This window comes from Halichoerus grypus, chromosome 2, assembly GCF_964656455.1.
Source record: "Halichoerus grypus chromosome 2, mHalGry1.hap1.1, whole genome shotgun sequence".
NCBI classification, from domain to species: Eukaryota; Metazoa; Chordata; class Mammalia; order Carnivora; family Phocidae; genus Halichoerus; species Halichoerus grypus.
Genome location: NC_135713.1, coordinates 61334230 through 61357773, shown reverse-complemented (window position 1 = coordinate 61357773; position 23544 = coordinate 61334230). Strand labels below are relative to the sequence as shown.

The 23544-nt window shown below is 52.0% G+C and overlaps 1 protein-coding gene and 1 long non-coding RNA gene across 3 annotated transcripts in view; one reads left to right on the top strand and one right to left on the bottom strand.

Moving 5' to 3' along the window:
- Positions 1 to 4030, bottom strand: part of LOC118553353 (uncharacterized) — a 179893-nt gene extending 175863 nt beyond the window's left edge. For both annotated transcript variants that reach the window (XR_004925986.2, XR_013445636.1), the window contains exon 1: positions 3702 to 4030. This is a non-coding gene — a long non-coding RNA (uncharacterized LOC118553353). The remainder of the gene's footprint in view (positions 1 to 3701) is intronic.
- On the top strand, positions 1538 to 16451 carry STC2 (stanniocalcin 2). The gene is made up of 4 exons (XM_036120344.2): positions 1538 to 3141; positions 5236 to 5378; positions 7864 to 8075; positions 12952 to 16451. The coding sequence occupies exons 1-4, from the start codon at positions 2991 to 2993 to the stop codon at positions 13352 to 13354; spliced, it is 909 nt and encodes a 302-aa protein (XP_035976237.1). The 5' UTR covers positions 1538 to 2990; the 3' UTR covers positions 13355 to 16451.
- The last annotated feature ends 7093 nt before the right edge of the window (positions 16452 to 23544 follow it).

Below are 23544 nucleotides of genomic sequence, written 5' to 3'. Positions count from 1 at the left end.
AAACAAGGCTAGAGTTCTAGAGCCAGAAGAATGAAGAGGACAGTTAGAACAAAGTCACCTGTCGCTCTCCCCTCCCAGCTCCCACCCCGGGCCCAGGGCCTGGGGTAGCTGTCCCAGGAAACTAACTGCCTACTAGTTCCGCAGAATTTTCTCAGCCATGATGGGACTGAATGGGGTGGGCATTCTTCTCTGGATGTTTGGCCCCAGCCAAGTGGCCTGGAGATGAAACCTTGAAGAATGAATACCTGTGCTTACAATGCCTCAAAATCTAGCTACTACTTTTCTCTTCCTTCTAAAGAGGCAGTTGGTTTGGGTGGGAGACAGGAATGTCCCTTGTGAGCCTGGAGCAAATAGCCTCAAGATGAAGATTTGAATAATGCAGGTCCCCTGAGGGCAGCCCCAGGGCCTCATGGCACCAGGTACTGCCTAACCAAAGGCAGTGGGGAAGTGGGAGCCTGGGAGCCTACACCTGCCTACCTGCTGTTCCAGATGCCCTCGGAGCCTTCTGCCAAGTAGACTCAGTGTCTGCATCCAGCAAAGGTGGGCTTGCTTCTGCCCCCTGGACCTCTTCTATTTCTGTTGCTCAAAGAGCCAAGTGACCAGACACCCTTTTTAATGCCAATATTGCTCATGTTCTCACCTACAAAAGAGGCTTTATGGAAAGAAAGCGGACTCTGGAAATTCAGGGGCTTATGGAGCTCGTGAGAGGCCAGAATGCTGCTGTTTGTTTGTTAGTGTTTTGTCTTTTAAGGATCTACGGAAGAGTGTTTTTCATAAAGTAATAAAGGAAGCCTAAGTTAACTATGCAAACAAAAGCAGGGTGGGAAATGCGAACCACCCATTTTAATGTACTTGTACCCTACCTCCCTCCACAAAAGATCTGAGGCTGCAAAAAGTAATTGCTATTGGAATCCTGGGCATGAGCGCTCGGTTTCTTGTCACGGCTGCAGACTCAAACCTTCAAAGTGACCATTTATTGGGGCTCTGAAAGTCGGGCGGGGATGGTGGACTGCCACTCCGAAGGCGCCCTCCCCACCCCCTCCTCTCAGACTCTCGACTCAGGGCCGCTCGACGCGCAGGACAGCTGTGGCCAGCGGCGGCCACCCCGGCCTCCCGCCTCCGCCTCCCCTACGCCCGAGTGCAACCAGTACCCTGGGAGGGACGCTCCGGAGGCCCAACGGCGGCGGCCCGAGGACGACCTGGCCCCAGCGTCTCCGCACCCCCTCCCCCAACCGTGTCACATGGCGGCCCCAACGAGGCGCAGCAGTGCGTCCCGCCGCGGAGACCCAGGGCCGCGTCGCCGCGGGCAGCGGGTGATGAAACCTCCCCGGCGCATTACCGCAGAGGGCGCGGGCGCGCAGCCGGGCGGGGGTGGGGGGTGGGAGCTGGTACCCGAGCTCACCTGTTCTCCCGGAGGAGGGTGGGGACGGCGGGGGAGGGGCGAGGGCGGGCCGAGCCGGGTGCGTGCGTGCGGCGGGGCGCTCGGCCGCGGCGCTCGCGTCCCCGCCCTCCCCCAGCCGCGCGAGCCCCCAGAGCTGCGCCGTCGGACTGACGGTGCCCAGAGCAGTTCCTGTCCCCGGCCCCGGCGCCGGGGAGACGTGAGCGTGCACACGTACACACACAGCGGGGGAAGAGGCGCTCAGAGCGGCGCCCAACTTTCTCCCTGCTTTCGCGGGCCGGGGGAGAAAGCAGCCGGGGCGATCCAGCCCGGGCCGTGCTTGGGGAGGAAGCTCCAACAAGACGGAAGAGATGGAGAGAATTTCCCCGGGTTTGGTTTGAGGGTTTTATTTTTTTGCTTTTTACCCATTTCCATCGATGACTGGAGACTAAAGGGAACCCGAAGCGGAGCGGCGAGTAGCGCTTTGGGGAAATGGAAGAGTGTGTTTGGAGACGCGTAAAGTTGCCTTTCAAGCTCCGACCTCCGGGGCAAGCGATGCTCCGCGGCGGGCTGACTCAGGGCGGCCTGGGCCTCCCTGCCACCCGCCTGGAAATGATCCAAGTCCAGTCGGTCACCTGGATCCCTGCAACCCAGCCCGGAATCCGTCTGGATTGGGGGAGGGGCGAGGAACTGGCACACTAAATGTTGCACGGCCCACCGAATTGGGGCAAAAAGAAAGAGGGAAGATGGGGCAGTTGCTCAGGCCAAGTCCTATCTAGTGCTTCTCCTATCTTAGTTTGAGAGGGTTTTTTCTTAATGCAAAGCGTCACAAAGCCAGGAATTCCCATATGTGCTCAGTTTGCCCCCAGCGTCACTGTGGCCAGGAAACTCCAATCTGTCAAGGCTCGGGGCTGGAGAGCTCACTGAATTCCAAACGGCAGAAAGAAGAAACTTTCCCAGCACGATGCGGGTGTGATGCGAGCCAGGGGCCCGGGGGGGGGGGCGGGGGGGGCGACACTGTCCGAGCGCAAACCGTCTCCTCCCGCCTTTCTTTAGCTACAATCGGAGCTGGAATTCGCTTTTATTTTTTTTAAGTGCGTTCAGCCATTGCCCTCGATCACCCGCACACGCGCACGCATCTCCGGCCACGCTCACACTCACACACGCACGCAAACGCGTGGCCGCCGCCAGGTCGGCAACTTTGTCGGGCGCTCGCAGCAGAGCTCCGCTTCCTCCTGTAGTAGTTGGGCGCAGGCCCCGCCTCCCAACCGTGTTGTCAAACGGGCCGGGGTCTCGGATTGGTCCAGCCGCTGGGACAACACCTGCTCGACTCCTTCATTCAAGTGACACCAGAGCTTCCAGGGATATTTGAGGCACCATCCCTGCCATTGCCGGGCACTCGCGGCGCTGCTAACGGCCTGGTCACATGTTCTCCAGAGAGCTACGGGAGGGCGCTGGGTAACCTCTATCCGAGCTGCGGCCGCGAGGAGGAGGGAAAAGGCGAGCAAGGAGGAAGAGTGGGAGGAGGAGGGGAAGCGGCCAAGGAGGAGGAAGAGGAGGAGGGGAGCACAAAGAATCCAGGTCTCCGGGCGGGAGGTTTACACCAAGAACCATGTGTGCCGAGCGGCTGGGCCAGTTCGTGACCCTGGCTTTGGTATTGGCCACCTTCGACCCGGCGCGGGGAACCGACGCCACCAACCCGCCGGAGGGTCCCCAAGACAGGGGCTCCCAACAGAAAGGCCGCCTGTCCCTGCAGAACACAGGTAAGTGCGAGCGCCCCCGCGGCGGGGAGCTGCCGGGAGACAACACCGTGCACCCACGCAGCGCGCCGCGGGCGCTTTGCCCGGAACTGAGAGCCCACCTAGGGGCCGCGCAAACTCTTGGGGTGGCGCGGGACGTGCGAAGGAAAGCGCGAGGCGAGAGCGGTCCGCGCCAGGCTCCGCGCGCCGGGATTCCGCACGTGCTGGCAGGGTGATGAAATGGCTGGAGCAGGACTTGTTGCTGTCCTCCCCGGGGTCGAGGGTAAAAGAGGCAGCGCCTGACACGGCCAGTGCCGGCCCCGGAGTCCCCGGTCCGGTGCAAAGCTCCCCGCTCCATCCCGGCCGGCCCGCGGGAGGCAAGGAGGGTCCCCGGAGCCGGCCTGCGCCCTGTGCCCGGAGAACTTCTCTTCCCAGCCGGCCGGCCGCGACAGGACCGCTTTCCCCCTCCTCAAAAGATGCCCGACATCCAAGAACTTTGTAGGCGAGACCGATTGCATTGTGAACTTCCCCCTCCGGGGCATTGCTTTCCGGGGAGGGGCCGGGGGAGGTGGCGCAAAGCGTACCTCTGAGGTGCTGCCGCCTTCTCCCTCTCCAGGGAGGGTCAGCAGGCGCAGAAATGGTGACACGACCCGAACCGCGCGCGGCTGCTGCTCCACCGGCTCTCCGCTCACCGGCAGGCTGCCGAGCAGAGCCAGGCGTGCAGGGCACGGGGCTGGCCGTTTTCCCAGCTCCTGGGAGAGAAAGACAATCTGCCTGGAGCTCCTTCGCTCGGCGCCCCCCCCTCCCCGCCGCCGCCGCCGCCGCCTTTATTTGGGGGCCTGAAACCCAGCGGCGGCGTGCGTGCGCTCACCGCACGAGCAGGAATGCACGAGTGCCCATTAGGGACGCCCGGAGCGAGTGAATCGCCGCCCTGCGCGCTCCTGCCCGGCGCACCGGGGCCGCGCGTGGGATCATCCGGGAGTCTCCCACCTCCACGCGCGAGCGCCCGCACCCCCAGCCCGCGCGGGGCTCAGCCTAGGACCTGCGCCCACCCTCCCCCCTCTCCAGTGCTTTCCCTGAGAATTGAACGTGATTCTCGGGAGTTGGTGACCTCAACAAATACACTCCCCTCATTCTCTCGGTAGATTTAATCTGAATGCGGATTATCTACTCGGACCCCGCCCTTCTTCCAAAATATACTTTTCTGATGTAATTTTGTGGTTGGCTTAAATCAGTGAATTGGGTGGGTGGGGGGAGGGACGGAAGAGAGTCTCCTGCACGGGGCAGCCTGACAGTTAACTCCCCCAGTCTATCCTTTTGGAGAGATGAATTAGGGCCACATTCTGCGAAGGAGGGCAGCAAACTCCGGGGTCGCGGGAATTTCTAGGGGATTAAGTGATATCTCACACCGGATTTCTGTTTAAAAGGACCCTCTAACTGCAACGATTGCGTTTCTGCAGGCTAGCCCCCATCTGACTCGATTCCCGAGCCTGCTCGCAACCGCAGCTCTCCTAGTCTGGTATTTTTAATGCTGATGGTTTGGAGGCGCTGCCTTAATAGGAATTTTGTTTTGATTTTTAGGTGTTCAATCATAAAGCTGAATTGAAACTGCTTTTTGGACGCTCGCATTTGGGGGTCAGGAAGGAAATGGCTGTGATTTAGTAGCAGCGGCTTTGAGTTCCAAGTAGAGAAGGGTATTTCATTGATGAAGTACAGAAGGGAGAGAGCAAGCTAATCATTTAAAATCTTACTTGTGTCTGTGGGTTTAGAAAGCTGAAATTGTTTCTGCTTTCAAACTAAGTATTTCCACAAAGACTTGAAAAAGATGGGAAGGATGAAAAGTGGAGTGCTCAGACCTAACTTCTGATTGTGATTTTTGTAACATAGGTTTGGCTATTTTTTTACAGATACAGCATTTACAAATACTGACATTTTCATTAGTAGATTAAATGATGACATTTTCTTGCCCTAGCTTTTTAGATCCTCAAATAGTCATTTCTAACTTTATCTTCTTCAGTTTTCTCTTAGTCATTACTAACTTTTATTTCAGCCGGCCCCTCTGCATTCCCCAGCGTGGCTGAGAATTTTGTATATATTTGTATGTAATTCTCATTTTAGCGGAAATCCAACACTGTTTGGTCAACGCAGGCGATGTGGGGTGTGGTGTGTTTGAATGTTTCGAGAACAACTCTTGTGAGATTCGAGGCTTACATGGGATTTGCATGACTTTTCTGCACAACGCTGGAAAATTTGATGCCCAGGTAAAAACCACATAGAGCACAAAATATTCTAGGTTGGCGTTGCATGACTGAAATGTTCATTGGAAGGACTTGTGAACAGGTTTCCTTAGCTGATCTTTATGGTGTATTTTAGCATGTGCAAGAGATTCTTGGTGCACAGCAGGATGCCAGTCTCTCCCCACTCCACTCATGGGGTTCTGCTTTCCAGCACTGTCATGTGGTGAAATCCTTCTCCACTCTTAAGCTGTGTCTACACAGGCAGAGTGGGATGGAGTGCAAGTTGAACAATCATCTAAAGATTCTTAGCAGAGAACACAAAAAGCATAACAAATAATAAACATCTTGTAAAGGGACACACTATGTCTGGCCACCCAGAACTCAGTCTGCAAGGCCCATCACGTTAGAGACAGTAGGTTTATGGGAGGAGGACAGGGACTCCAATTATACATTCCAAGACCTGTTTTCACCTATTAGGGAAGAATAAATGAGACACAAACTTCATAGAAACTCATCATCTCCAATGGGTATGTGAGCAGGCAACACGGATAATTCAGGGCCTCCAGAATAACCGACTTATTCCTCCTAAGTAGCAGACCGTCCTCTCCCAACCCAAAAACGCTGAATGAGTCCTGCTCTACAGAGTCCTCTAACGACGCCTGACCCACTCCAGCTATCCCAGAGTCGGCAGGGTGAAAAAAGCCTAGCTGTTGCTTGGGGCAGGGCACAAACCCAACAAGCCACCCTATGGTTCCAGTGCTGACAATCCAAATACATTTCAGGTGGCAAGTGGCATCAGGCTCACCTTCTTCATGTTCTCCCCAGCTCATATATGCACTACAAAGCCCCTTGTTGTTGTATCTCATCAACTTCCTCTCCCATGTCATTGGAGAGTGGGGGCAACGTTTGGAGAAGGCCAACAGTTACGGTGTGACTTATGAATGCCACCCGTCACCATCTACTGCCATCCTGTAGAGAGCCTGACAAAGCAATGCTTGGGAACCAGAAAGGGATGCGACAGGGCTGGCAACCTGCGCTGCAGAGGATGTGGGGTGGCAGGGGAGGGGCAACAGAAACCAGGGAAGGAAAGAGTAGAACGTTTAAACTCCTCAGGCTCCCCTAATAAAGCATCCCTTCTGGATTAACTGGAATTAGGAAACATAATAGGAAATCCGGAGGAAAGATGTGTATTTAGGGGCGATCCCACAGGATGTCAGGGAAGAATACCAAAACAGATTGCTGCAGCCCTCGAATAAATTAATCTTCCTTTTTCTCTCAACCAACAGGAGTATGTTCTCAAGTGAGAAGCATCCCTTTCAAGCTGGTTCCCAGCATGTGACTACTTCATAAATGGCACACCCTACCCTCCATCCTCTTTGGCTCCCACTGGAAAGTCAGAGCAAAAAGGGCCATGGGGAGGGGTTTTTTCAGCAACCAGACACTATCTGTAGACATTTCAGTTGCTTCTAAAGGAAGAACTGAATTAAATGTGCTGGCTGGCTTCCCACTTCCAACCTAAACCCGTTTTCTGTCTCCACTCAGTTACTTCCAGGCCTGTCTAAAAACAGAGGGGTGACCTCTCCAATGACAGCTTGTTTCTATAGTAATGGGGGAATGGGGATCCCTAGGTAGGTATCCCACAATGCCTCTCTGCCCTGAGAGGTTGATAAGGGAACTCACGCCCCAGCCTGCCTCCACACCCCCAACAGCTGTCTCCTTTCTAGGATAAGAACAATCTAACGGGCTTGCCAGAAAAGAGAACTGTGGGCCAGATGTATGCCTGGCTGCCTTAGCCACTCAGAGGCAGGGGGTGTGGGGGAGGGGCTGTCAGTTGGGCAGTTCAGACTCCAGATGCTGCCAGGCAGTGTGCCAGGCGGGCCTTTTAGAGGCAATAATCCTAACAGTTTAAAGGAGTCGAATCGTTTTCAAAAAGGAAAAGAATGCTCCTCCTTGAAGGATAGGAGGAGACATGAGTATATGGGTTGGGGGCGGTGGGAGGCCCTGAGGCACAGGTAGGACCCAATCTTGATGTCACTCGTGGGGTCGGAGGAAAAAGCAGTGGTGTGAGACTTGGATCAGCAGGCACCTTCTACTTGGGAAACACTCTTGCTGGGAGTTCAGGATTTACGTATGGCCACATTCCCCTTGTGTTCCAGAAAAGTTGCCACCAAACAGCCAACCCTGGGCTGCCTGGAGGTCAGAGGGCCACGGAAGCCCCAGAACAAGGGAAACTAGTAGAGCAGCTGGGGAGGAAGGAGGCAGATTTGTTAGTCTCCCGAAGAAACATCCTTTTTGGCCAAATGCCGGAGTTATCATGTCACCCTAGACATACCTCCTGACGGAGCATCAACCTGCCGCCTGCATGGACGGCAGTCTGAGGCAGGACCTTGGGGTTCAGTTTTCAAACAAAAATCCTGTGTAAGGCCATTAAGTGTGAATGTCTGAGCTTCTGACCAGGACTTGTCTGTTTTGCCCCCCTCTCTCTTTTCTCTGTCCCCTCTGTTCTCAGGGCAAATCATTCATCAAAGATGCCTTGAAGTGTAAGGCCCACGCTCTGCGGCACAGATTCGGCTGCATAAGCCGGAAGTGCCCCGCCATTAAGGAAATGGTGTTCCAGTTACAACGGGAATGCTACCTCAAACACGATCTGTGTTCTGCCGCCCAGGAGAACACCCGGGTAATGGCGGAGATGATTCACTTCAAGGACTTGCTGCTGCACGAGTGAGTGCCACCCCACAGGGGCCCTGGGAAGGAGGGGCCCACTCCTCAGGCTGGTGTTGGAGGAGTTTGAGGGGCTTGTTTTCAGAGGCCGAACTCCCGTCAAATGGGAAAGGTTGCTCTCTACCTCAGAAAGCTGCACTGACTCCCCTGGGAGGCCCTTTCCTGCTGGCCTTCAGGAAAACTGAAAGAAATGTCCACCATTGGTTTCAAAAGCATAAGCAATAGAAACAAAATATTGTACTAAGCGTGAAATGTGTAGGATTCAGAAATACGCTTTACCTTCCCCTCAGCCCAGATCCCAACAGTTCTGAGTATTCCAAGTGGCCATGCAGGTGCCCCAATAGACAGCTGAGAGCTAAGCACAGTGGCTGAGCGTTTACCGAGTGCGAGGCCTTGTGCTCAGTGCTTTACGGGAATCTGTCACCTGGTCCTCACAGTGGCCCTGCAAGCAAGGTACCATTCTCATCTCCATTTTACAGATCAGAAAACTGAGATTCACTGAAGTAAAGGTCATACAGACAATGAGAGACAAAGCCAGGCCCGGGAGCCCACTTTTTGTCAAAGTGGGTAAATATGAACTTGCTTATTCAAAGGCTTACAATTCAGTAATAAACCCCAGACATCTTATTCCTTAAAAAAAAAAAAAAAAAAAAGTCCCATCTGTAGGATCCTAAACTTTGCAAAGTGATAAAGCGTGTTTTACACAGTTGCCCCAAACATGAAGCCTGGGCAGCAGGTCACAGTGGTTCCTTCCTCAGAGACTGAGGGCAGAGAGCCGGCCACTAGCTAAGCGGACCAATACAAGTCACTGCCAGCTTGATGGCACCATTGGTCTTTACACAGCGACTCACTGGGCCCAGTCAGTCCAATTTTATGAAATCTTGCTCCTTAGTTGGTGCCATGGCCTTCCCCCAGCTATGCCACTAAGCAGGCTACTCCCCACCCCACACTGCTCAGATCACAGAGGACAACAACCAGCACCCGTCACTTTCCACCAGGTTATGAGGGTCTAGGTATCTTGCAACAGCCCCAGTGCAGTGTTAGAATTTGAAGATTCACCGTGAATCTCTGCAGGTGGCTCTTGCCAAGAGCAAAGTAATGTCTTCTCCTTAGTCACACTGATGCCCAAAAAAATAGTTATCACTCTTTCAAATACCTGTAAAGAAACAGAGCAACAGGAGTTTCAACAACAATAACAATAATGATAATAGCTATTATTTTGTGAGTGGGCCAGGGACTTTACCTGGACGATCTGATTTATCCCAACAGGGCTGCAAGGTAGAGATCACTAACCCCACCTAACAGAGCAGAAAAGGGCAGCTAAGAGGTTCAAGATCTGGCTCTGAAGTTTGACCCCTACTATGCAGCTTGGGAACTGGCAATAGATATGACTGAAGCTGCTTATCGGGAATAGACATGAAACCTCCCTGCTCCTGATCTGCTCTCGCCCTACTAGACCTGCTAAAGGTTCACTGGCCCCCAGATGTAGCAGGGGTTCTTCCCTTTTCTCAATTACACCCCCATTACACAAGGAGAGTGCTGTAAAGGTCCCTTCCTTCAAGCTGCCCCTAGAAGACACAAATGCCCCATGGCTGGGACATTCTCGAAGCTCCTTTGTCCTCGGTCCACTGTCATCCACTATAGATAGTTTGTTGGCCTTAAGAATGGGTGATGGGCATGAGTTTATAAGTCAGTAAGACATTCCTGGAGTGAAAAGACTTTGTCTTTTTCAAGACTGGAGAAAAGTCTTCTTTGGGAAAACCGAAGGTTTTAAAGGGTTTTTTGCTCCCCCTGGAATTTAAGAAGGGGTAAAGCACTGTGGCTTTTCTGGTACCTCCTCCATGGAAACATGGCCCATGGGGCCATGAGATTTTTACTTCCCGAGGGCTCCTCGCATCATTTAGAATGAACACCTAGCCCTCTGCCCCAGCCCACTCTGGGAATGCACGTGACTCACCCCTGGGCCTCTTTTAAGAACATTCACTGTGCCTGCACACAAGTCCTCTTTCCTCTCACTAAGCCAGCAACTCCAGGCAGCAGGTCTCACCGAACCCCAACTTCCCCCAGAGCCCCACCCCCTTCCTTCTGAAGCCATGACTATGTAGTGCATCAACTGGAACTTCGAGCTGAGTTGATGGTGTTGTTAACTATCTTCACTGATTCTGGCACAAAGGATCCTATCAGTCCCCAAATATCAAGAAGACTATTTAAGAATGTGTGGCATTGGTCACAGATAAGAAAATGAGAACTGAATTTGCTTTTCCCTTTATAGAAGAGGAGATCACAGTCAATCCAGAATCCACATCACCCCCATTCCTTACCCCAATCCCTAGGCACCGCAAAACACTCATGTCTGGTTAGAGTGGCTCCATCCAAGCTCTCCACTTCCCTCTGTTCCTCTCACCCCTTCCCGCCCCACTTTCTCCATATCAACTGCCTTGGCTACACACACCCTGTCACTGGGTGCTGGCAGCCTCCAGGCACGTCCCCCTCCAAGTATTTTTAAAAATCCTTTAGCCTTGCTGACACCCAGTTGAGAAAGCTGGGCTTTGTCATTAGACACGGGCTGAGCTTGCAGCCTGAGAAGGCACCATGCCAGCTCAAAACACGGCTTAGATTAACACACACCCCTCCCCATGGCTCACAGCTTTCTCCTCGGGAGAGAGCGCCAAAGGCAGGAGAGAGTGTGGGCTAGTCCAGCCTTCTCGGATCCGCCTTGGGGTTCCGAGAGCTCATCTGGCAGGCAGACTGCCCTGGCAAAGGAGGCCAGGAAGCAGTCCGTGCTTTCCCAAGAGAGCCCTCCCCTTACTCTGGGGAAAGAAACTCAAAGAAGAGCATCAGGCTAGTCCCAAAAAGACAGATTCTCAGCCCCCGCAATTTGTTCATGTCGTCCCAGAGGGGGGCAGGTACAAATCAGGCGCTAAAATCCTCATGCTGCCGTAGCAGATAAACTCCGTGACCTTGAGCTCCCTGAGGCAGTCAGTTGCTAGTTGTCAAAAGATAGAAGGAAACAAATATGCGTGCAGCATTTCTTCTGTGTTGCCCCACGGCCCCCTCTCACAGCCCGAGAAGAGGAGTGTTATCACTGTCCTTGTCACTGGTAGGGGCCTGCCTTAGAGAGTTTAAGCACCCTGTCCATCAGCCATGCACAGACTCTCTGACTCCAAAGGCATCAAGTAGGCCTTAAAAGGCAGCTTGATCTCTATCAGCCAGAACATTCCTCTTCTCTGCTCTCAGCCCAGCTCTAGGCCTTCCCAGCCCAGAAGCTTCCAAAGACTACTTTCCCCTCTCCCCCGCCCTCCCCCCACCACCAGCCATCTCCATTTTTACATCTATGACATGAGGACAGTTCAACTACAACTTGAGGACTAATTCATAAAAATGGCAGTGAACTACTTCTCAAGTCCTAAAACACAATCTGCTCTTCTGCCTAGCAACAACTGCCAACTCGCAAAGAAAAGATTAAGTGGGCTAACGGGCAGCCACGCAGGTGGTCCAGGCTCACAGAGGAAAAAAAGTCTTGTTCCTTATAAATGATCTCACGTTCCAGAGTGATTTCCCTGCCCAAGGCAATGTCCCAGAGCTGCAATGCTCATGGTCAGATATCTTCAGAAAATTTGCTAGCCAAGGACTGCTAAAGAATGCTGGTTAGCCCCATGAAACATTCTATACCCTCCTTGGGGATTTTAGAAGGCCAGTGAGATGTAAGAAGGGCTCAGCGAGTGGGCCATGAGAGCCCATTACAGGGGACGCCTCTTACCAGATGGGCCCATAAAGAGCAGGCACGCTGTTCCCGCCCGAGGCACACACCTCCCACCCCCATGTCGGCATGATGTGGTCATCCTTCCTCCAGCACTTTTCCCAAAGAACAACCCAGGGCAGCTAGGGGACCTGAGCAAGAACCAAGTGTGTTTATTTCACAGATTGCTGGCACTCATCCCAACACCTAGGCCCCTTGCGGCCAGCCCTCACCTCCAGTTCTAGGCAAGCCCAGACTGGAAGAATAGAGTTGCTTAGATAGCCACTCCCCCTCTTCAACCTTTAGTACCAGGAAAGGGGAGAGCTCCATGGGAAGTGACCTCACAGGGTGGTGGTCTGCCTCCCACCTTTATCCACCTGCTCCAGACTCCCCAAGTGCAGAGGGAAGTGCATCCAGTACCCTCCCAAAACACCCTTCTTCACCATGAGCCTAAACCAGGGGCAAACACAGACATGGGGAAATGGTTTCTTGGGAGCCTCCCTTAGAGAAGACTTACCTGAGAGAGTGGCACCAAGTGCAAAGCCAGCCAGCCCCACTGATGCCGCATGGCAAGAGGGCGATGTGAGAACCATCGCCCCAAATCTTTGACACCCCTCCTCTCCTGCCAAAGAGATTCCTCAGTTTGGTATTTCTGACCCTTCACCATTTGTCTTTTATTCCACTGGCCCCCAAGACACTTGACTACTCCTCCCACCGAAACCCTCCTAGCTGGCATACCCGAAACATGCCCAGAGCTCTCCTACACTCCTTTCCAACACTCACACGGCCGCCGTACCTGGCATTCTCATCCACCTTCCCCAGAGGCTCTTCCTTTCATCGTACGCACCTGCAAATTGTCACTGGCCCCTTTCCTGGTGGTAGGCTCGATCACCAGCCTCTCTCCAATGCCCGGCATGGAGCCTCGGAGGTAATGGCCATCTAGTAAATAGTGGCTGAGGCCAGCGCTCCTTAGGATATGGATAAAGGCTTGAAGTAATTCTTGAAAGCTCTTTCCCAAAACTAAACCGAAGCCAGGCCTCGGCCGTATGTCTCTTGCCGGGTATCCTCACTGCCCTCTGTCTCTGGCCCATTCGGGACTGGTTCCATTCTCTCTCTCTCTCTGCTCTCCATTTCTAGACCATACGTGGACCTGGTGAACCTGCTGCTGACCTGCGGGGAGGAGGTGAAGGAGGCCATCACCCATAGCGTCCAGGCGCAGTGTGAGCAGAACTGGGGAAGTCTGTGCTCCATCTTGAGCTTCTGCACCTCAACCATCCAGAGGCCCCCCACGGTGCCCCCTGAGCGCCAGCTCCAGGCGGACAGAGCCAAGCTCTCCAGGACCCACCACGGGGAGGCAGGTCACCACCTCTCAGAGCCCAGTAGTCGGGAGACGGGCCGAGGTGCCAAGGGCGAGCGAGGTAGCAAAAGCCACCCAAACGCCCATGCCCGGGGCCGAGCAGCCGGCCACGGGGGCCAGGGAACTTCTGGAAGCAGCGAGTGGGAGGAGGAACAGTCTGAGTATTCCGATATCCGCAGGTGAAAGAAAGGCCTGGCCGGGAAATCTTTCCTCCATGCCGTCCATTTTCTTCTCTATGGACATTCCAAAACATTTGCCATTAAAGAGGGGGGATGTCACACGCAGGATTTGGTGGGGATTGTGGACTTGATGAAGGTGTGTGCTAGCGGGCCGAACAGGTGAGGCGGAGGCGGCCTAGGCCGCAGCGAGGTCTCGGCTGTGCCCAGGGGGGTTCCACACTTGCACATCCCGAAGTGAGAGCCACGCGGCCTCCTTGCAACTTTGTTTTCTTTCCATCCGTGGAGCCACTGGGCGGCTGCCTGCGGTTTGCTCTGCTGTGGGGGAGGTGGGCCGGGGAAGGGCGGGGGTCGGCAGGCCCGCCGGACTGGACCGGGCACTCGGTGCTGTCTTGGCGGAGGGCGGGCTGGATCCGGGTGCAGGAGGGAATGTGAAAACCGTGCTGGGAGTCAGAAGGGTGGAGAGGAGACGGGGGCTGTGTGGGCGCTTGGTGCCAAACAGAAGTTCAGTTTCTTGCATGGGACCTTGAGGTTTGGAGCTGCTGGGGACGGGGAGGGCAAGGGTTCTAAGTGTAATTTCTGAGCCATCGTTCTGTCTGGGGAACCATGTCCAAGGGAGTGGTCCCTGTGTGTTTGTATATTAACCACTGCTTCGAATCTCTATTTCACTTTTTTATTTATCCAGTTACATCTACATACCTGTCGTCTAAATAAATGGCTTTCAAACAAAGCAACTGGGTCATTAAAACCAGCTCAAAGGAAAAAGAAATACAGCCCATCTTTTGGGGCTGATTTTTTTTCTCTTTTGAGTGCTCTTTTAAAAGGAATCAAAGAGCAATGAAGCCATGCGTCTGCCTGCCCGGCGTGGGCTCACAGCCACTCAGGGCAAACCACACCCCTGGAGGAAAATGCACGCATGAGGAGTACATTTGACAGATTTTTCCTTAGCATTTTGTTACCGCCACCTTGAGCCTCAGCCAAGATCGATAAAGCTGCATACCTGATGCCATGAGGTCAAGTCGGAAACGGGGCTTCTTGGTGTGTGGGATGGAAAGGGGGAGAAGAGAGCGAAGATGGCTGTGATTTCCAGCAGGGAAGGCTGACCTTTTACATAAATGGAGGAGACCGCCAGGAAGCACTGAGGGACAGGATTTTCCAGATCCGGATTGGGAATGTAGCAACGAGGAAAGGAGTCCGAGTGGACAAAAGAAAGGCAGAGAGGAGGGACAGAACTAAAAATCCAAGGCAAGGAGGGAGAGGACTGTAACAAAGGGTCAGCGGTGGGGTTCTTGTGGTTGGTCAGAATGTTCCACAGATAGGCCTTTTCTTTCTCGCCTGCTGGGTTGTCACATTAAAGATTCTCCCTTGCAGCCCGTACTCAAACAGGAGGCCAGTATTACAAGGAGTACGCAGGTGTCCTGGGCCAGTTCCTTCCAGAGCAGTGGTCAGCAAACTTTTTCTGTAAAGGTCCAGGTAGTCAATTACACTATTTTCCGTTGGGTGGGTCATGTGGGTTCTGTCACAAGTACTCAGCTGTGCCGCTGCAGGAGGAAAGCAGGAATATATAGACAGGGCCACCAACAGGCCTGGCTCCACGCCAGTAAAACTGCATTTAATAGGTGCCCCCCTGGATCTGGCTCTTGGGCCTGAGTTTTCTGACCCCCATTCTAGTGAGCTGGAAAAAAGTAAGCATCCTCCATTTGTATCAGCTTATAGCTCTCCCTCAAAACAACCTGAGGCCAGAGATAAAGAAGCTAAATTTATCTACTCTAAAATAATTTGTCCCAGGGAATGCTCTTACCCAAAACCCAGCTAGTATTTATATACCCCAAACCCAATCTCATCAGTGCCAGGACATGGTGCTGGAAGGTCAGCTCCCCAATCTTTTGTAATCCACATTAGAAAGAAACCATTGGGGGGGGGGCAGAAGGGGACAAAATGCTGGGAGAAACACCTAGAAAGAGCTAGAGCTGCAGAAAGCAGAAGAGATGGTGCACTTAATCCAGCTCTGCCCTCAGGGGGAGAAGGACCGGTGTGTCAGGCCCTGCCATGGGAACCAAACGTAAACCATGGCTGTCTCATGCCATGGGCCACTGCAGCATGTTACTGTTTTACTTACATCACTCAAAAGCTGAAGCAATAACATTCTCCCGCGTTGCTGGGTCAGCTGTTCATTTGTTCACCGGCTCCTGGGCTGGATGTGTGAAAGGCATCACTTTTATATTTTCCTCAGTGTAAATGTTTTATGTGTTCGCCTACTGATGTCCCATTTGTTGCTTCTATTGTAAATATTTGTCATTTGTATTTATTATCTCAGTGTTTTCCCCCAAGGCATAAAATTGCTTACCTTGTTCATTTGAACCCCTTCACTGATCTCTGTTGTATATTTTTCATACCACTAGTGTGTTGCTTCTCAAAAGTCAGGTAGATCGCATTTCATTCTGGTTCTTAATGTTTTGAAGCATACAATAGTATTTATTGCGAAGGTTCTTTGGCTCAAAACAGAGTAAAGTCCAAATTCCTGTAAGAGTTGACAGAGGCAATCTAAAATGTAAGCAAAGTAGTCATTAAAAATAGACACTCAACTTGGGCTTCATACTTCATACAAATTTACTCATGAGCCTTCCTTTAAGGAAGGATGTGGATTTCCAAATAAAGATACGATGTTTATTTTGAGCTTTGCATTTTAACAAGATGATCTGAACACCTCTCCTTTGTATCAATAAATAGCCATGTTATTCTGAAAGGACAGGACCAACCTAGTACAGCAAAATGCTGACACCTGAAACCAAATAAATAGCAAACACCAGCTCAGAGCTGTAGTCATACTTAGACAAACACACACACACACACACACACACACACACAAAGAGAGAGAAATTTAAACTTGAACCAAGTAAAAGGCTTTGCTAGAACAACATGGAAAAACAATGCTACCAGAGCCCATTTCCTAAGGAAGAACAACCTCATCTGATCTCAGAATTGGCACCACGTGAGCTTGTTAAGTCATAATGTCTGTTTCTGTTATGGATTTAGGCAGCAGGTCCTGAACATTGTCACATGGCATTATTTTTCTCCATTCATTAATAAAGATTTTAAATACATGGCTTTCCCTTGAGTAGCGTTATTGTCTGAGAGCGCTTTGGACAGCCAGGGCACGGGGGGAATGGCTGTGTGCAAGTGAGTTTTGAGTCCGTTTAAAATGCTGGATGCTGGGCGCCTGGGTGGCTCAGATGGTTAAGCGGCTCAGGTCATGATCCCAGGGTCCTGGGATCGAATCCTGCATCGGGCTTCCTGCTCCTTGGGAGCCTGCTTCTCCCTCTGTTTCTCTCTGTCTCTCATGAATAAATACATAAAATCTTTTTAAAAAAAAATTCTGGATGCTCAGTTTACAGGAAGGGAAACCAGGTGAAGATGACCATCCTGGGTTTCTCCTCCATTAGAGGCACTCTGTCCAAAACACTGCCTGAGTCACCAAGACAAAGAAGAAAGTGAACTCCATGCAGCCTGCCTGGAGGCACCAGCCCCCCCCCCCCACCATTAGGGCCGTCCTCCCAGCTCCCTCTGGTCTCACCTGTGAGTCTCCCCCTGTGGCCTGGCCCCCCCTTTCTTTCAGACTGAGCTTGTGGCAGATGCCACCAGCATGACAGCTCAGTGGCCTGGCACCAGCAGGGAAGCTCGCTGCCTCCTCCCCAGTTCATCCTCACCACAGCAAAACAGAGCTGGAGTCCCTGGTTTCCCATGGTGTACCCACCGAGTGCCAGGCACCCTGCTACGCATTTCACATACATCCTCTCACCCTGACTACATCCTACAATTAGTGGGTATAGTCCCCATTTTACAGGCAAAGAAACTGAAATAGGGAAAGGTAAAGCAGCTGGCCCCAAACCAAACCATGCGGCCAGTGAACAGTGCACCCAAACCCAGATCTGTGACTCTAAGCCCACCTGCTTTCCCCCACTTCATCCTTAGAATCTCCACGTTTGATTTATTCTTAATTTAAACCAATCAGTATTATTCCTATTTTACACGAGGCTTAGAGAAAGAATAATTATACTCTTATATTTATAGCACCTCCAAGGAGCTCTGCTTTAGAACAGAAAGGAAAATTGTTGCCCTCACCTTTCCTCTCTGCAAAGGCTCAAATTTTGGTTCCGATAAAGGAGAGCAGGAGAATCACGGCGTCTCATCACGTTCCTGTGCACGCAGGTAATTTTTTTAAAGATTCTCAGGTGTGGTTGAGGGAAGCTTTGGGGAGAAGCCGGCTTTTGTGAATAGGCAGCCGGAGCTCTCTCTGTGAAGCCCACCCAGTCGCCAGCTCTGAGAAGCCAGGCTCCCCTGAAGCCATCACCACCATCATCCCCCTCCTCATGACACCTGCAGTTCCTTGTGAATATCATGTGCCCCCGCCGTGTGCTTTACAGGCATTATTTCTGAACCCCATTTTGCACATGGAGAAATTGAGGCTCCAAGGCATCTTAATATGCCTTAATATGCACCTCAATATGCCTGGAGCTCGTCCAAGGCCAGCGAGCTCTAGAGGTGCCACACCAACCCACCCCAGGGCTCACTCTGCTCAGTCTTACTTGCAATGTCTTCCCCCCACCCCCCGGGTGTGAAAAGGTAGGTGAAATACACCACATTCAAACATGGCAGTTGGCTCCCCCCAACCCTCGGGCCAGCTCCAATCCATCAGTGCAGGAATTATTAGACTGTGGGAGGAAGAAGGCAGAGGGGCTTCCAAGTATGCTGGTATTTAAGCAAAATTTCCAAAGGAAGAGGGAGCTGCGTGCCCCAAAATCGGGAGACAGAAATCTGAATTTGTTCTAAAGTCAACAAAAGAGAAAGCCCCCTGCTGAGGAGGGGACAAGCCTTGGCCAGAGAACAGGTTTCATGTGAAATTATTTTTTGTGGGCGGAGAAGAGAAGAAAAGAGCAACAGAAGCCTTGGGCTAGGAGTCATGCGTTGCTGCTTGCATAAGCAGATCAGCTTTTCTCACTCCCCAAAAAGAACACACACACAAAAAGTCACTCCCCGAAGAGAACGAAAAAAAAAAAACCACAAAGCCAACCTAAGCTTATGCATGCAATGGGCCCCACCAGGATGAACCCTGACGCTTGCTCAACAGAATCCAAGCCCCATGGCTCCTGAGGGCGTGCATCCCCCTGGCCACCATGGACCATCAGGTCGGCCGGGCAAACTAAAACTGGGAGGGACAAAAAAAGCGCCCCCGAGGAATGCTCAGAGGCAGGGCAACCATTCACAAGGTGCAGAGGAAAAGCAGCTGGTTCTATTTTTCCTTAGACAGTTCCCAGGATTTTTTATGGTTCTTCAAGTTAAGGAGAGTGCCCACGTACATGAGAAGTGGCCTGCTAATGAGGATGGGGACCATCCGCTTGCTGGCCCTCCTGAGTCAGTGAAGGACTAAGGGTGCTAAAGACGGCTTTGCACAGGATAGGTGATCAGGCCCTAGAATTCTGCCCCAGTGGTTTACTGCTATGTTGACAAGCTACCTCTGAAACTGAGTAAATTAAAACCATCACTTTCTTTTGCTCACCGTTTTGTGGGTCAGAAATTTAGAAAGCATTCAGTTAGGTGGTTGGTTTCTTATCCGCACGGCATCTGCTGGGGCAACCAGGGCTGGAGGGTCCCCTCCCCTGGTGGCCCCTTCAGAATGGTGACTCAGTGGCTCCTGGCCTCCCTCTCTTGTCTTTCCATGTGGCACCTCATCCCCCAAGACTTCTCAAAGCATGGCTCCCTCAGGGTGACGAACACTGATGGGCTTCCCTAAGAGAACTTAGAGAATGTTGCAGCCCATTCTTCAACCCCAAACTAGGATTTTGATTTCATCCTTGGTATCGTAACAACCCCGAGATCTGAATGCCATGAGAGAAGAGACCGTGTCACTTGTACAAAGTTTCATGGTTGCCCAGCAGCCAGCCATTACACAGAGTGCACGAATGAATGAATGAATATCTAAAAGGGTGCCAAGTTGTCACATCAGATAAATTTCAACTCACTTCTAAAGTAAATATGACCCTCTGCCCTTATAAGGGGCATTCACATGTCATAGAATCGGTGAGTGGGTATCAAAATTGAAAATCCCTGAGAAGCCTGCAATTTGGGAATCAGGAGATGTAGACAGGAATACTGATCTTCCTTGTCTTGCACTAGGTAAATCTCTCTTACTCTCTCTTTTTTAATAACAACTAAAAAAAATAAATCAGGACTGACCCTGAGATTTTGGTAAATCAGTTAAACTTTCTTCAGCCACAAAATAAGGAAACGACCAGCTCCCTGCTTCCCTCACAGGGGTCAGTGAGGTACAGTATCTGGAGCTGTGCAAGAGTCACGATACATAGGAAATGCTTTGAAGACCATGAACTGTCCTGTAAACGATGGATATTATTTCTCCTGCATTTTGGAAGGCTCCCTGCTACAGCCAAGAGTACACATGAGATGAACTACCCAACCTTCCCACTGTCCTGGTGGTTCTACGAGGCAGCTATGAAGCCTTTCATGGCCAGGATTGGGGACGGGAGTGGAGAGGGCAGCTGTGCAGGGTGGGAACCTGCCTGAGCCAGGCATGAGGGTCCGAGGCCAACCAGCAACCAGGTGGGGACCCTGAGCAAGGCCCAGTCCCTCTCTAGATGCGAGAGTGGCGGCTGAGCAGCTCCCCAAAGCCCCACCTCCTGCTAGACGTGAGTTCCGAGGGGAGCTCCAAGGGGCAGGCTCAGCCAGACAGCAGCAGGACCACGCTAGGGAGCAGAGGGCCTTCCTGCCAGGCTCTGTCTGCAAACCTCAAGGCAAGGTACCCACAGAAAAGCCAGTTCATAAACCTCCTTAATGAGAAAGGAAAGCAGAGGCTGACAGAGATGAGGGAGAGAAGAGATTCAGGGCCAGAGCCCACTCCGCTCTGCTCCGTGCCAAGGCTCCTGAGAGTTTGACATTTGGAAAAGATCTGGCCTGGTGGAGCCAAGGATTTGGGACAGGGCTCCTTCCGGCTCCCGGGAGTGTCAAGAAGAAGAGAAGGAGGAGGAGGAAAATGACTCAGCTGAAATGAAGAGAAATGTATTTTTAAAAAGCGAAACGATGAAAGGCACAAAGGAACAAAATGGAGCCCCAGGATGGGGTCCAAATGCCTTCTCAGAGTAAGTGGGACGAATCTGCAAAAAGCTCGAGAGCTCACTAGGGTTTCTAAACCAAGAATAACACCACGAAAATGAAGAGAGTCTTCGGGGCCTGCCAGGTCTGTGGTCCCCAGGGGCTGGTGCCCACCTCTGCAAAAGAGATGCTGAAGGCCACCCAGCAGGGCGGAAGCTTCTCCACACTTTTGATTCGGACAATGTAGTGAGTTCTGTGACAGAGGAGTCGGGTAGAAAGGTGACCTCGGGCTCGGGCACCTCTCAGGGGTCTGGAGTGCCCTGGGACTCCTCCCTTGCTCTCTTACATCCACAAAACCATCAGGGGCACCTCGAGGAGGGAGGTGGAAGGAGGCACCCTCCTCAGAGGCTGACACAACTCCATCCCCTCCGACAGCCAAGGTCAGATGACCCCGATTGCAAAAGCTTCATCTTGAAATATTCAGTGAAGAACAAGCGTGATAATGAGAAGAGATGGGAGAACAAAGAGAAGCCACAGCTCTGTGTCTCCCTTCCCCTGGGTCATCCAGTAAGTGCTGGGTCCACAATGGGGTTCCGCCTCCTCCGGGGCAGGGAACTCCGCGGAAACTCACATTTCCAGAAAAGGGGAGGTTGGGAGGAAGAGTTCATTTCAGTGTGGGCTAAGAACTGCAACCCCTCACAGGGTCTGTCAACCCTGCCACCTGTCTTAAGGCTCTCCCAGCCTCCTCTTAGCCAGGGCTTCCTGTCACTGGGGAAACCATCCACAGGTGTCTTCCTGGGAGGATGCAGAGCAGGGAGGCCAGCCTGGCAGGGAGCAGGATGCAGAGGAAGACCCCAGGCAGGGGGCGGCGATCAAACTCCACTGCCCCAACTGTCCTGAAGCCAGGCCTCCCCTGCCCCTTAAGAGAAAACACCCTGATTATATCCCCTACATTCTGACAGAAAATAGGAAAGCAGCAGAGAATTCCTGTCCCCCCCACCCCCCGCCCCGGACCCTACATCATGCCAGAATCTTCTGGAAGAGAAGCCATTCCTCTGACACATTCAAACAAGTATCAGCACAGGAAGGGGGCCTGGGGCCTGGGGATGGGGGGGCCCTCTGGCCTCCTAGCGGCTGTAGCTCTGCAGAGCAATGGGGCCCGCTACCCTCTCGAGGCCCTTCCCTGCTGGGCATGAGTGTCCTGGGAGTCCTTTACCAACCTCTGGGTTTCTACACAGACGCCCACAGGCAGAGATGGAAGTAACCTCCATACATATGTTTCCGGGGCCTGCGGCCTCAGAAGAACTGTCATTTAGGGGAAGCAGAGACGGAATTAAACGTGCAAGAGATTTGTTGGGGAAAGGCTGGGAAGGATCAGGCAGAGCAGGCGGGAGCTGGAGCAGGCAGGCCAAGCCTCAGACCACAGCACAGGCCTGACACCTACAAATGGGGAGGAGGAGGAAGGGGGGCTGCGCGGGACTGCAGTAAAGCTCTGAGAAAGTGTCAGCCGCAGAGCAAGGTGTGCAGCGAGAGGAGGGCTGCCGTAAGCAGGAATGGCCGGCTCGGTCCCCTACCCGCTGCGGTCAGTCGTTGCTGAGAACAGCCTGGACGCTGCGATGGGCCCCGAAGGAGAGGCAGGTGGAGGCCGAGCTACCTACACTGCACAGCAGGGAGACCTGAGCCACACACTCCCGCTGCGGCTTCCTGGCCAACACTTTTTTTTTTTTTTTTTTAATTTTTTTTATTGTTATGTTAATCCCCATACATTACATCATTAGTTTTAGATATAGTGTTCCATGATTCATTGTTTGTGCACAACACCCAGTGCTCCATGCAGAACGTGCCCTCCTCAATACCCATCACCAGGCTAACCCATCCTCCCAACCCCCTCCCCTCTAGAACCCTCAGTTTGTTTCTCAGAGTCCATTGTCTCTCATGGTTCTTCTCCCCCTCCGATTTCCCCCCCTTCATTCTTCCCCTCCTGCTACATTCTTCTTCTTCTTTTTTTCTTTCTTAACATATATTGCATTATTTGTTTCAGAGGTACAGATCTGAGATTCAACAGTCTTGCACAATTCACAGCGCTTACCAGAACACATACCCTCCCCAGTGTCCATCACCCAGTCACCCCATCCCTCCCACCCCACCCCCCACTCCAGCAACCCTCAGTTTGTTTCCTGAGATTAAGAATTCCTCATATCAGTGAGGTCATATGATACATGTCTTTCTCTGTTTGACTTATTTCGCTCAGCATAATACCCTCCAGTTCCATCCACGTCGTTGCAAATGGCAAGATCTTATTCCTTTTGATGGATGCATAATATTCCATTGTATATATATACCACATCTTCTTTATCCATTCATCTGTTGATGGACATCTTGCTGGCCAACACTTTTTTAAAACACCTTTAAGCAGGGCACTATGCTCTGTTCTTGCCCTTGGGCAAGAGGCTTCACAGGGTTGTTGTGAGAAATGAATAAGAGAATGAATATAAGAGTAATTTTCCAAACTAGAAGGCCCACAGTAGAGGTTCACAAAATCGTGGCTCACAGGTCAAATATTGCCTGTACATGTATTTGGTTTGACTCACGCGCTGATTTTTTTTTTTTAAAGCCAAATTAGTTGCCAGCACGTACAAGGCATAAAAATCCAGATTTCCAGCTTCTCTTCAAGAATAAAAACATCCACCAATCCCAAGTCCTCTTTCCAGTTCCCCACAGTCCCTACCACTCCCTATTGTCTTACACCCTACATGTTGCACTAACATACTTGATGAGCCGGGCCCCCGTAGACCGCTTGCCTCCACTCATGGATGCATCCAAGCCATTCATGGTCATTCCATTTCTTACGCGGATATAAAGGGGCACATTCAGAAAACCTAAACAGAGTGCCAGGAAATTAAAATATAAGCAAGAAAAACAATAAAACAACTGGGAGCTCAGTTTGGGAAAGTCCCTCAGAAAGAGTTGAATTATGGAAGAAAAAATATAAGAAAGATCAGTCTTGGAGACTTACCATTGAAACAGCAGGAATTCCAGAATAAGGGAACAGAGGAAATGGTAGGGAGAAAATTATCTAAGAAACAGCATAGA

What these genes read in the sequence shown, in the direction of transcription:
- STC2 (XM_036120344.2), top strand. Translation starts at nt 2,991, where the DNA reads ATGTGTGCCGAGCGGCTGGGCCAGTTCGTGACCCTGGCTTTGGTATTG. An exon ending in CTGGAAAATTTGATGCCCAG is followed by an intron (nt 5,379 to 7,863) that starts GTAAAAACCACA and finishes CTCTGTTCTCAG; the next exon opens with GGCAAATCATTCATCAAAGA. An exon ending in AAGGACTTGCTGCTGCACGA is followed by an intron (nt 8,076 to 12,951) that starts GTGAGTGCCACC and finishes CTCCATTTCTAG; the next exon opens with ACCATACGTGGACCTGGTGA.